Source organism: Cannabis sativa, chromosome 1 (genome assembly GCF_029168945.1).
Source record: "Cannabis sativa cultivar Pink pepper isolate KNU-18-1 chromosome 1, ASM2916894v1, whole genome shotgun sequence".
NCBI lineage: Eukaryota > Viridiplantae > Streptophyta > Magnoliopsida > Rosales > Cannabaceae > Cannabis > Cannabis sativa.
In genome coordinates this window covers 10,278,920-10,293,303 of record NC_083601.1, presented here as the reverse complement: position 1 = coordinate 10,293,303, position 14,384 = coordinate 10,278,920, and the positions used below count along the sequence as shown (strand labels likewise).

At 30.7% G+C, this 14,384-nt stretch overlaps 1 protein-coding gene across 2 annotated transcripts; it reads right to left on the bottom strand.

The window, feature by feature from the left end:
* Positions 1–6,538: 6,538 nt before the first annotated feature.
* On the bottom strand, positions 6,539–12,367 carry LOC133030775 (NF-X1-type zinc finger protein NFXL2). 2 transcript variants are annotated; one of them, XM_061103654.1, is made up of 14 exons: positions 11,020–12,367; positions 10,794–10,907; positions 10,663–10,718; positions 10,090–10,156; positions 9,762–9,854; positions 9,246–9,331; positions 9,001–9,163; positions 8,769–8,909; positions 8,484–8,674; positions 8,258–8,339; positions 7,928–8,134; positions 7,611–7,700; positions 7,312–7,522; positions 6,539–6,913 (listed from the first exon to the last, which is right to left on the bottom strand). In XM_061103654.1, the coding sequence occupies exons 1-13, from the start codon at positions 12,166–12,168 to the stop codon at positions 7,358–7,360; spliced, it is 2,604 nt and encodes an 867-aa protein (XP_060959637.1). In that variant the 5' UTR covers positions 12,169–12,367; the 3' UTR covers positions 6,539–6,913; positions 7,312–7,357. The 2 variants fall into 2 exon arrangements, with proteins under 2 accessions (XP_060959637.1, XP_060959635.1); XM_061103652.1 differs by lacking the exon at positions 6,539–6,913 and having other exon boundaries at positions 7,132–7,522.
* Positions 12,368–14,384: the final 2,017 nt, after the last annotated feature.

The following is a 14,384-nucleotide window of genomic DNA, read 5'->3' as shown; positions in this document are numbered from 1 at the left end:
CGCCGCTTCTTCCAATGCTTGAGAACTGATCCTTGCCGAAAGAGCTTGAAACCAAGCCAAAACTATTCGCTGACCAACTACAAATACTAACCAAAGATCTATTCCAACGGGCTCGAGCAAAAGAACAACCCACTAGAGCATGAAAAGTAGATTCCTCAGCCTCCTCAACTACAAATATACTTTTTTCATATAAGTATTGTATTCAAATTATTCTCACACACATAATTAAGACACAATTTTAAATATAATAGATTGTGTTTTTTAGAGAAAAATAAGGTTAATCTTTGATTAGATAAAAATAGAAAATATCGTAAATTAATAGGGATAAAATTAATAGAATAATTGAAAAAATATAAAAGAAAATTTATCTTCAAAAAGAATTCCAATATATATTAGTACAATTTTACAACTAAAATAAAAATGTGATGTAAGGTGATGCCAAGGCGGCTATTGTATTTTAGAAGGGAAAGATAAACGCAAAATAAATGTTTGGAAAAATTTTATGATTTATAATAGAATTTTTATATAGGAATAATTACATAAGACACCATTTTTTGTAAAATATTTACATTTTTACGTTCAAAGAATTTTTTTTTTTTTACATTTTTACGGCTTTCCAAAAAATAACACGAAAACAACATAAAATCAACAAGAAAACTACTTAAAAGTAACATGAAAATAACAACAAAAAATAGCATATAGATAACAAAAAATCAACAACAAATTAACAAGATTACAACATAAAAAGACCGTATTTTCTGTAAATAAAATAAAAAAAATTGTAAAAATATTTAAAATTTCGTGAAACCGTATTTTGTAAATTTTTTGTTATTTTTATGTTTTTGTAAAATAATCCTTATTATATATAAATTAAAAAAAAAATATGTTTTCGGGCCCATAGGAATTAGGAAGGAGGCTCTAGGCTGAGCTTACTTTGCTTATTGGGCTATTTACAAAAATATGGGAAAATGAATATATGTTTTGATATATATGGCATAAAAACTTAATTACCCTAAATATGGCATTTTTTTAAAAAAAACTTACAAATATGGGAAAAAGTAATGAGGAATGCCATAAAAAATTTTAAATTTGTGTTTCTTTTTACTTTTTTTCTTTTTTTAAAAAATAAAACACTAAAATAAAGAACAAATGATCTCAACTGTAGATGTTTTTTTTTTTTTTACAGAAATTAAAGTTGTTTTTTTTATTTAAACTACTGTTTTTTTTTTTGTTAAAAACTAATTATTTCATTAAAAGCAGCAGAAAAAAAAAACCAGTTTCATCAACATCATCCTGAAAAAAAAAAAAAACCAGTTTCATCAACATTGAAAGAAACTAATAATTTTATTAAAAAAATAAAAAAAAATAGTTTCATTATGTTATTACAAATTTTTTATTTTAACTTTTTTATTATTTTGTTTCTAGGTTGGAAACTTACACTTATATTTTGTTTTTAATATTTGTATGCATGGTGTGTTGTTTTGATTATATTTGTGATTAATATTTTTTTTTTTTTGTATTTTTGTGTGTGTATTTTTTTTTATTTGATTGTCTGATGAAACTAGTTTCAGTTAACTTTATAATTAATATTTATATTTTGTTATGATTTTTTATAGCGTCAAAACTGGTTTCATAGGTCGAAACTGGTTTCACATGTTTTAACTGTTCTGTAATGGGGTTGCTCCATTTTTATGATATTATTGTATTTTTTTTAGTTTGTATAAAACCAGTTTTATTATTGTATGATATTTGAACAACAATTTTTATTTTATTTTAAATAATCAGTTTCTGACACACATATTATTTTATTATTTTCATAACTGGTTTTTTTCTTAGTAACTCGTTTTCATAACTGGTTTTTTTATTGTTGTTCATAATTGAGTTTTAAGTTTCAATTTTTTATTTGATTATTTCAAGAAGCTGGTTTTTTATTGTTTGTTTTTATTTTGGTTGTTTTACTAACTGGTTTTTTACATTCCACTGTTTTTTTTCTTTGTTATTCTTTTATGGTTTTTATTGCATTTTGTCTCTTTAATTTTCTTTGTTTCTTTTTTTCTCTTTGATTTTAATTTCTGTTTCTCTTTGCTATATTCGCTACATAACGTATGTTTAAATCAATTCTATTTTTTGAGCAAGCAAATAAAAATTAAATGCCAAAATAAAGAATGAAGTTAGAAGTTTGGTTATTAGGTATTGATATAAAATTTATATATTCAAAACTGGTTTTTAAATTTAGTATCGTTTGTAAAATTTTAGTTATTAGGCATTGTGTATTTTTCAGTATGTTATTGATGAAACTATTTTTTTTTTTTTGCCTCTTTTAATGAAGTAATTAGTTTTTTTTTAATATTGATGAAACTGGTTTTTAAAGTTAGTATCGTTTTTAGATTGTAATTTTTTTTCATTATCTTGTTGATGAAACTATTTTTTTTAATCTTTTAATGAAATTATTAGTTATTTTCAATGTTGATAAAAGTAGTTTTTAAAGTTTACATTCTTTTTAGAATATGATTTTTTATATTTTTTTTTCATGATGATGTTGATTAAACTGTTTTTTTTTTTCTTTTTGCTGTTTTTAATAACATAATTAGTTGTTAACAAAAAAAACAGAAAAAAAAAATAAATAGTACTTTAAATAGAAAAAAAAAAAACAAGTTTAATTTCTATAAAAAAAATGAGATACAAAAATGTACACTAATTATATATATTTATATATATACAAAGAGAAAAAAAATAGTTTGAGAAGAAAAAAAAAGAGAGAGACACAAAGAGAAATTAGAAAAAATAAAATAAAATAAAAGAGAAAATTAGAGAGAGAAGAGAAAGAAAAAAAAAAGAAGTCAGACTTAAAAATGAAAAGAAAAAAAAAAGAGCCAAAATTGATTAAAAAATATATAAAAAAGACAAAAAAAAAAAAACTTTTTAAAATTTAAATAAGTAAAAAACAATAAAATAGAAAAAAAAAATAAAGAAAAGTATAAATGTAAAAATATCTTTGTCAAATTATAAAAGTAATGTTTGAAAAAAAAAAATTAGTATTTGGTGTAAATTTTTCAAATAGAAAGAAACCCTAAAATGTAAATGTAAAATAAACTAAAAAAAATAAAACTATTTAAGTTAGAAACAAAAACATGAAATATGGGTTTGGATAAAAGGTTTACAAAAATATGGCATATCAAATACCATAAAAAGTCTTAAATATGAAAAAAAAAATGGTGGCAAACTTATAAATGCTATATTTTTGTAACTTTTTTACAAAATCTCATATTTTATGTAATTTTCACTTGCTTATTTCTAGAACCGGCCATGCAATTAACTTCAAATCACTAATTTGGCCAATTGGAAATTCTTTTGGCAGTGCCCAAAATTGTACTGAATTAGATATAAAAATGTTCCTAGCCAAAAGAACACGAACATGTGTTATCGAGCATAAAACTGCAAAAAGCTGAGAAAATAATGTCGAATTCTAAAGATAGTCCATTGAATATAGATCTAGATTAATAATTCTAAGATATTTTGGTGGATAATAAATTACTTATTTAAGGTTGATAATAGAAAATTAAAAGGATTATATGCTCTACAAGTAGAGGTCGTTATATTAAGAAAAAAGGACAGCTTTCTAAAAACACTAGATTTGTTTCTTAGACCAAGTCGAATGAGACAGAAAAGCAACAATTTGGTGGTGATTTGCAACCCAATAATAGGACTGCGAAATAGTAATGAGTTACAGTGCCACGACTTGTTGCTATGATGTTGTAGTAAGGGATATTAGTTAACGTTTTGAGTTTGTAATGGTATATAAACTTTAAATGATTTTTTTAGTACTCTAGACGCATGTAAAACCCAAATTTAAAATTATTGAGTTTGTATTGGAATATGTAGTATAAATTATTTTTAAATTTTCTTTCAACAAATCTAAAATTAAGTTTGGTAAGATTTATTCTCTGAACTATGACGCTTGAAGTTGCATTTTAATTATTTATTTAAATAATTTGTTAATATATCACTAATATAACGCTAATTTAGTCCAATTTAAGAATTCAGATAAAAATAAATATATAAATAATAGTTTAATCATAAATTATGAGAATGTATATCAAAGACTCGGAATTTAAGTTGAGGGGGCGATATTTTTTTTTGTAAGTGAGGGAGTGTCTTTTTTTCACATGGTATAATATGTTAAAAATTGAGATAAATTTGTATTTTAGTATTAAATGTAGTATAAAGTAAAAAAAATAACAATAAAATATTAGGTTCAATAATTTGTATTTGTATTATGTTCATTAAAATATTACTTTTATTTAGAAATATATGTTGTAACTAACTAAAATGTATTTATATTTTTTTCCGATATTTTCTTTTCAGGGACGACTGTCCCATCTCGCCTTTATGTCGGTCTGCCCTTGCTGTGTATGTACCTCCTTAGAGCTACTGTCTGTTTGTATGTTTAATGTCAATAAACTAAATTTTAGGTAGCTTAAAGTTATTAAATGAGCCATCACACAATAATTATTTTTGTAATCCAAAGCCACATAAGGAAATTATTTTAAAAATGAGCATAATATAACTGGATGGAGATATTTGTAACGATTTGCGTAATTAGGAGAATTTTTGCAATAGAAAAAAATTTAAGAAACAAAACTCTACAAAGATCATAGTTCAAGGGAAAAAAATCTTATTTATTCTTAAGATAATAACAGATTACATAATAACAGAACTGGACAAAAATTACAATTTTACTAACACTAGGTGCTTATTTAACTAAAAAAAATTAATGAAACTATACCGCTTACAAACTCAAAATTATAGGTATTTATGTCGTAAATACATTTTCCACTTTTTGTTTTTTATATTAATATTATATATAAATTTATATTTGTAAGTTAAAATGATATAATGATGTAAAATATATTTTTTTGGTGTAACTTATGTATTTTAAAGAAAAGTGAATTTTTGCTATAAAAAAAATAAATAAAGGTGAGTTTTGATGCATCTAATGGGATGCCGTTAGAAAAAGCCAACAAAAACCGTAAGCAATCAATTCAAAATAAAATGAAAAAAGAAAAAGAAAATATATAAATCTATTCTATATAAAATGTGGCTATATAACATAATTTGTGGTTTAATAAATTATTAGATGTTGCCACATCAGCATCAATGTATTTAGTTAAACCTAAATATAATTAATTCACCTAAGTATTATACGTGACTTGACACGTAACATATATCTAGTAAAATATACATAAGAACAAGCAAATATCATTTAGAAACAATTTTTTTAAAAAAAAAAAATTGAAAACAACACAAAGATAAAAGAACAAACTGGATATATATAAATATATTATTAACGGAAATAGTAACCAAAAAAAAAAAAATTCTTTGTGTAAACATGTACTAAATTTTGTTCATGAACCTAAATTTTTTTAACTATATTGAGATTTTCTAATTCAATCTTAATTTTATTAATTGATGCTTGATGTAGATAAAACTTTAAGGAGTACAATTTAGTACAAAGACAACCACTACGTTAGCGTTAGGTTAGTTTAATTGGAAGAAATTTTTTGAATCCAATAATCAATAATAGTTTAGGGAAAAAAAATTAACCAACTGAAAATTTTAAAAAACAGAATTTGGTACTATCTTATTTAAAGTCATTTTAGATTGATGTTATTTTGTAGAGAATTAATAAAACTAAGCCAAAATGTAAAATTACTTCAATAAAGAAAGTATTTTGCCAATGATATCTTAAAATGTTTATTTTTGTATATCTAATTGTATAGTAGAACCAATTATTGAATGAATTTATGGGCATTAAATCTTGTTAGGGGAGGGAGTGTGGGGTTTTCAATGAATGAGTTGAAGGAGGGTAGCAAGTGACCACTCCTTTTTAAATTTCAATAATTTATTAAAAATGTTTATACTTTGATTAGGTGAACCCAAATTCCAAGTATGACTTTTAAAACACTCTTCAATTTCAATTTACAAAATGGAAGAGTTTGCTATGTATTGTGAAAATTAATGTAAGTACGACCGAACTCAAACCTTTTCTACGACAGTGAAGTTGAAAAGATGTTTTGTATAATAATTATATAAATGTTTAGAGAGTATATAATTAGTTTCATTAAGAGAAAGCAAGACCAAGAAGTGTCAAAAATGATACATAATGCTTAGAATTATGAGAGTTTAGTCTAACAATACCTAACAACATAAAATTATATGAATGGTTCTATTATTTGGGAAATCATTATTGACTATTCTTATTCCGATTAATAATAATAGCTAAGGAAGCTTTGGGTTACATCCAAATTATTCAATATTTATATTTTATAGGGTTTAGAATCATCAAAGGAATTCTGAAAATTCTAGACTGACAAGGTCACACTCTTCACTGTTTCAACAAGTCATTACAAAACACAGACTAATAAAAGGAAAATACAATAAAGAATAGCACCAAATAAATGAACATAAAGAAAGAGAGGTGGAGGAGTTGGTATAGTTGAAAATCAAGATGGACGATTGTGTTATGAAAGAAAAGTTTGACAAATTGGATCTATTTATTTAATTTTTTTTTTTTAAAAAAAAAAATAATGAAACAAAAAGCAGTACCAACCAGCATGTGTAGCAATGTAAAGTTTAGATAAGATATGAAAATCTAAAAATCTTAAAAGGGAGGTTACCAAGAAATCTAGCTAATAAGATAAATTCATTGAACTCATTTTTAGGTTGAGGACTTGGGAAGCAGTTGAAATCTGGGTCAATCTCTATTTTGAGCGTTGAGAGGGCGCCGTCGAGTTTAAGCGAGCCAAGTCTTCCAAGTCTTTACAACCCCACTAAACACCAAGTCATGACTTTCGAAATAGAAGGTTTGTTGGCCCAATAAAAGTTTGTTTCTTTAATCAGTCTCTTTTCCAATCTAATAATATTATTTTAATGATATATTATTATCAATCAATATGGTTTGATTCTGAAGTAAATATGATAAGAAAAAACAACATTTCATTACAACAACACAGACAATCATAAAAGTTTTTCCCAGTAACACAATTATTAGATTGTCAATCATTATACATTAACATTACAAACAAAGAATATGTTATGCTACATTACATTCAAATGTGTAAATATATAATGTAAGAATACGTACACAAGTCAAAGTAATGATTAATTATAAGACCAAAAATATTCATTTTTTTTTATTTTAATTTATTCACCAAAGAATCCATTTGCCAAGAGTGAATTTCTTCTCTCCAGGAAAAAGAATATGTATAATGTATATATATAAATAATGTGAGTAATTTAATTTATACTGACCTAAGTATAGTGCAAAAGTCGCATTAGGATATAGCTACTAGGGAAATTAGATCCGGTGGTGATGGTGTCTTCTTCTTAGTCTTTGATCCTCAATTTCGTTCATCCAGTCGTTGAGCCATAGGATACCCTTGTAGCAACAGTATAGTGATGCAATCAAAGCCACCAAAAAAATGGCAAATAGAAGTAGCCACTTTATTGTGGACGCTACTTTCTGCTCATAAAGAACAAAATATTGTTAGTAAGCACTGAAAATAAGAGTAAATCTTCACTACCTACTTCTATTAAAGAAAGAAACTTACTTGAAGTCTTGAGATTTGCTTTGTTTCTTGTACTCGTTCCCGTCTTCTTTTACGTTTCGGGACATGCTTTTCAGTGTCCGGTACCTTTACCTATTAGAATTCATATGCATTAGGTTTATCTTGATAAATCTAATCTGATGTGTAGTTTATTTGGGCATGTATTTCGGTCGATAATGTAAATTAATCACATGACTTATTTTCAAAGTTTTCATTTCTTAATGTGTTTGTATGTGGTCTAAAGTAATGGAGTCTATTGGCATAATGGTTATGCAGGCAAAATGATGAGACAGACAAGGGTCACTAATGACCTATATTACCTCCACAGCTTTAGATTTGCGCTGCTGTAATTCTGAATCAATAGCCTGTAGTTTAATTTTGCAATCAGAATTACATGGAAGAAGTCCAAGTCCGTATTGACTTTTAATAATGTCTTTGGGATCAGAACCAGCATGGCGATGGGCTGCTTGAACTTCGTAGCATTGCCACTCCTTTTTCAAGGTCTGACATCTACAACGAACATTAACCTTGCAACAACAACAGAGAACGAAAAATTTGATAAATGAATATTAGGAGAACTTAAAACCAAAAATGGCATATGCATATCTAATCTAGTTACAAAACTATTTATCCATCAATATAATTAGTACCTTTTTGGAGCATTTCTCAGGGGAGGGGCACTGTCCAGGATGACATGTCTCAGGGCATAAATGCGTACAATTTGGCAATTTTCTGCACAAACAGAACTGTTTCTAAGCCACAATTTGGTTCTTGTATTAATACAGAAGAAAATAACTAAGGTGAAATTACAATCCTATGCGGAGAATTAAGATGTCATAAACTGAAAACAAACAAGGGATCACATATTTGGATTACCTGTGGCAAGGCCCACCACATGAGCGAGCAGTCATTTGCCCCTTCTCAGACAAGCTGTTGTAATACATGCACTCAAAAACATGGACCATTGAACCACAATGACATGATCTTTTAACAAGAGCCTTGCATGGGGGACAGTCTCCGGGATGACATGGTAAGGAGCAAGGATGTGAACATAGAGGTGTCCTCTCCTGAAACCAGTACATGAAATTCATGATAAGTAACAGACGGGTAACCCAGTTATTCTCAGCAAACATATTCAACATACAAGAAGGAAGTTCATACCTTCTCACAAGAAAGATTACACTCTTCACAAGGTTGGGTCTTCAGGGCATGGCAAGAGTTTGTGCAATAATGATTACCACAAGGTAGAAAATTTCCACACAAGTTTTCACAAGAAAACTGCATTTTATTTGAGCATACCATCTGAAAATAGGAGCACAATAAGAAAAAAGATCTAGAAAGTAGAAATCAAAGCTCGAATGATACATGTCGTATATTCTATGCACAAACCAACCATCCTATCAGCTCCAATATGTTGGCCAACACACGATCTCCAAACAAGTTCTGGACAAGGAGGGCATGGAGAACCAGGGGTAGATTCACTCTGATGAACATGCTTCTTTTTCTTTGGTTTCAATGTAAATTCTGGATTAGGAGGAGGTTTAGGTCCATGACACCTAAACATGCAGAAGAAAAGAAGTGGTTACTAGTGTTACACAAGAAAATACAGAATATGTAACTGAACGTGAAATAAAATACCTTAGCTTGCACATATGACCACATGGATATTCCTCTTCACAAAGCAGCCTACATGGAGGGCAAGCTCCGTAATGGCATTTATGAGGCTGTAAAGTGAGTCAAATTTCACCCACAAAGAAACAGAAAAGAGGAAAAGAGGCAAATAAGAATAGCATTCTTCTCATCTTTGTGAATAGCAAAATTTCTTAATACTAACTTAAATAAATTACCAATATAGTTAATAGTTAAAACATATCAACATAATTAGGACTAATGTTTGGACCAAAACTAATGTAATCTAAAGTTCTGATTAAGAGTTAATAACTGTACTTTAAGTTGGAAAAGACAAAGCATATATGTGAAATAAAAAAAGAAAAAACCATGAATTATCCAGAATGTACTCATCCAAACAGCTTCATGTACTGAGGTATAAGGGTATAAGGATATATATTTATATTTATATGAAACAACTTCTGATCCAAAACATGAAAAATGAGTTTTGTGAGAACATTAGATTCAGAAAACCGCCAATAGTACCTTAACTTTGGTTGCATGCCTGCATAAAGGCATAATAGTGCATCGCTTAGGACACCTAGGAGGCTTTTGATCCTTCTCAGTACCACAAGGAACCTAAAATAAGATCCAAAATAAGAAATTTAGCAAATCAATTTTTAAGTTGAACGTATAAGCAAAATAGTATACAAGCGCAGATATTTCTGAGAAATCACAAAAAGGAGCACTACAAGACACACCGTTGTTCAGCCGTGACAAGCTATATAAGTCATACCATTTCGTATTACCTAATACACTAGTTTGATAGCAATTTTACATCATAAAAAAGGCAATATAATAACAAAAATCACACCTCAAAGTGTGTTTCACCACATGCACATGATATTGTCACCATTACTGGGCAAGGAGCACAAGGACCTCTGCAAGAATAAAACGGAACAGATCATACCTTGCAGCAAAATAAAATTTGCAATCCCACCACAATTCATATAAATATCCCTCAGTTGATAAAACCAAATTAGAAATTAAGGAATACAGATGTAAGATAACGAGATTTCAACTTTCAATATATCAGCTATCAGTTCATGGTAGCAATGTACCTGAGCAATACACATTTCATATGTTTTAACAAAAAAAAAACCAAAGTACTCTGTAAAACATGCATGAAATATACATCCCATGAACTACATTATTAATTTTGTAACAATAAAAAATAGGTGGCAGATAAACTAGACAACAGAGATCGAAAGCTCAACTTAGCTTTGGAAGCCAAGAAAGACACTTGAAATGAAACGAAATGGGTGCATAGCCAGTTCAAAGAAAGAGTGATACTGCTTTCAGTGTCTATGCATAATATACATGTTATTATTTACCTACGTATGGACCATCATCTTGCATACAAAAAACTTGAAATAACTGAACTCACCTATGACATGGAGATTGGCATTTGTGGTTATTACATCGAAGCTTTCTGCCACATACCTGAAATTTAAAAAATTAATTGGAAGTCAACAATTCACCATCAAAAATCAATAAAGCTTAGATACAAACACAAACCTCTGTGCATGGTGGACAATCCCCATCACAGCAACGGCGCCTGCAAGCATGGCGCCCACAGTCTCTTAGTTTCTGACATTTCCTCTCACATGCCATATCTTGATAGCAAGGAACCTGTAGATTCAATAAAACTTAATTCACTAAACTAGTAAGCGAACAAATAACACTGAACAAAATCAAATGACATCTCAAGTACAAAACAAAACATTAAACAAATACGCTGTACCTCTTTCTTTAAGCTACCACACCGGCATAACTTAATGACAACTATTCTACATGTTTCAATACAGGGACCTCGATGGCATCGCTCCGGGCATCTATGGTAGCCACAAGTAAGCACCTTATCACAAGTGGAACCGCACAATGGCACTGCAACATCACAAGACATTCCTTCATGAATTCTCTTCCCACATGGGCAGGTCCTCTTCCCTTGAAGTGGGCAAGGACCACATTCACCTGAATGACACCCTTTACTACATACATGTCTCCGGCAATTAAGCATCTCCTCACACTGATTTTCGCACCGAAAATTCACTCGATCACAACACTCCCTCTCCTCTTCTTTCTTTCCACATTGACACCAGTAAACATCCCGAACTTTGCATGGCGGGCACGGCCCATCATGGCAAATCTCAGAGCACGTATGATCTCGGCAATCCAGTAACTTGGAACACACTTTATTACATGAAAAGTTCTTAAAACCACATCTCCTAACATCTTCAACGGAACCACAAAAGCAACGACTTTTCACAAGTTTTGGGCAAGAGGGGCAAGGACCCGGGTGGCACAAAAGCAAGCAACGATGGCCACACTCGTGCTGTAAACTCCTATCACAGACCTCGCCACACGAATGAGGCAAAACCCAAGGGTCATCGCTTGGCGGGTTTTCCAATTTCCCACAGAAACAAAAGTAAGTCTTAGGGATTTGAGATTGGGTGTATTCGGACCTACATTTGGGACAGTTCCAGACCGAAACCTCGGCAGCCCTATTCGCAGTGATGGGGAGGCGCGTGGAGGCACGAAGGGCGGCCAAGTCGGAAGATTGACGCGCCCAGCTCTGGATGCAGAAGAGGTGGAAGACAGCGAAGCAGAGGGAATTACAGGACCAAGTGGGATCGGAGGGTCTGATGCGTTCGAGACATATTAGGCAGGAAAGAGCACCGGAAGAGGAGGAGGTGAGGAAGGATTGAATCTTGGAGAGGTCAGCGGGGGTGGTGAGTGATCGGCCAGTGAACTCAAAGTAGGATCTGAATATTGAATCGGAAAGATCAGCGTGGCGGCGGGTGTGTTCGCATCCGTGTTGACCATTATCGGAATCTGCATCGGAGTCTGAGAGAGGTGGGTCGGCCATGACGCTGCGGAGCTGATCAGGCATTATGCGGGCCTTAGGGGAGCCAGCGTGGTTTTTGGAGAAGAGAAGAGAAGGGGCTTCCTTTTACGTAGGGAGTCGAGGGAGTGTTTAATGTTTCGCCCTTAAACAAAGGAAAAACATTTACTAAAATGGATGAAATTATGTCTTAAGACTCTGGAAAAGATTACCACCTCATCCTTTTTTATGTAAAAAAAATATTGTATTGATTAAATGATATGGTTGTGAGTTGGTTTAAAGACAAATTATTTTTTTTTTTGAGCAAGTTTAAAGACAAATTATAATTTAGAAAAGAAATGTACTATTTTCCTCAAAAAATTAAATAAAATAAGTACGCAATAAACTAAGAGTAATTTGCGGCATAAATACTTAAGTTTAGCTCCCAGTTGCAAATAAATATTTAAGTTTAATTTTTGGCAGTAATAATACCTAAGTTATAATTTTGGAACTTCTGTAGGTACCTGGTTAAATAAATTGCCACGTGGCAATCCCTGATTGGTCCAAGTCATTAAATTTTTATTATTTAAAAAAAATAGTTCAAATTTACTAATAAGAAAATGACATGTGGATATAATGACTTAACATTTAACGGTTTGATACCTACAGAGTTCCAGAAATATAACTTAGATATTATTACGACCAAAATTAAACTTAAGTATTTATGTTCAACTGAGAGTTAAACTTAAGTATTTATGCCGCAAATTACTCAATAAACTAATTCCCATTGTGAGTTTTGTAGGGTTTCCAATGCACTCTGAGGAGATGATAAACTCTTTTTTTTTTTTTTGAAAGGATCGTCTATTAATTAGAAAATTAGATTTTATGGTTATTACAAAATAAGTCTTTCGAAAGGTAAGAAATAGGTAAGCACCCAAAGTGGTGGTGGGCGAAGGCTCACTTAATCACATTATGGGTAATAAAATTACATGTTCTGAGAATACAGAAAAATATACATTCATTATTCTTTAAGCGTCATGTTGAATAAAATGAAAGGTGACTAACTCCAACAATTGCTAACTAAGCTAACACTATTTTTTATCTCGAGTTGTCTTCCCTAAGCTTGAGGCGTCATCTTGATTGCAGCAATTTGTGAATAACCCTACATAATGTGCCTTGAAAAATAACACAAAATCTAAACACTAAATAAATAAAAATATCATTTTATTCAAAATAACTTAAAAATATGGAAATATCAAAACTAATTTAGATTAGGAAAAAAATAATTGTATAAATTATTAATAATTTTAATTTCTCCACATTTATCAAAAGAAAGAAAAAAAAAGTTCATGTTCAACATAATTTCCTCTATTACCAAACTATGTTTTAATTTAAACGCAACTTTGATCAGGTGCATGTAAGTGTGTGACACCTAAGGACTCTAAAGTAAGCATGTTTAATTTGGAGTAATATTAGAATGGGTGACTTCCTGGAAAGGAAATGTGGGAGTGAGGACAAAACACGCTGAAAACACTTCTGTTAGTTTGCAAGTCATCATTCCATAATGCATCTAGAGTGACATACTCATGTATAAGAATCATGAGTCCGTGGGAGGAGGCCCAATGGAGGCTTGTGGTGGGAGCGTTTCAAAATAGTATCAGAACCTTGACCCAGTCGGAAGTGTGGTCGACGAGAATGTCGCACCCTGTAAGAGTGTGATTGTGACAGTCAGTAATTTCATGATCCATAAAGAAAAATAACAGGTAATATGTGCAATCCCACATTGCTTGAGGAAGGTCAAGTAAGATGATTCTTAGACTGTATGAGACTACATAGTTGAAGCGGGTTTAAATAGATTGATAGGTACTACCGTACTATCTCTATATCAAGGTGCATCTTGTTTTTGGGAGTCCATCACTTTTAAGAGATCCTAAGTTAAGGTGTTTGACCTTGAATAATCTTAGGATGGGTGATCTCTAGGAAAGTTTTCTCAAAAAGTGTACGAGTGAGGACAAAGCACGCTGGAGAAACTCGTGTTAGTTTGTAGGGCTAGTCGTCATTCCAAGAAGCATACAGAGTGACGTACCTGTGTATAAGAGTCATAAGTCTGCGGGGAAACCCAATAAAGGCTCAAAGCAAAGACATTACACTTAATGTGAAGGAAATTGTGGTTTAGTTCAGTCAATAGGTCCTCGTCCTAGAACCCGCCTTCGTCGAGATGGTGCAAGGTGAACTCAGACGCTGCTCTGATCAGCTAGCTAGTAGAGTTTGTGGGCTGGGCATGG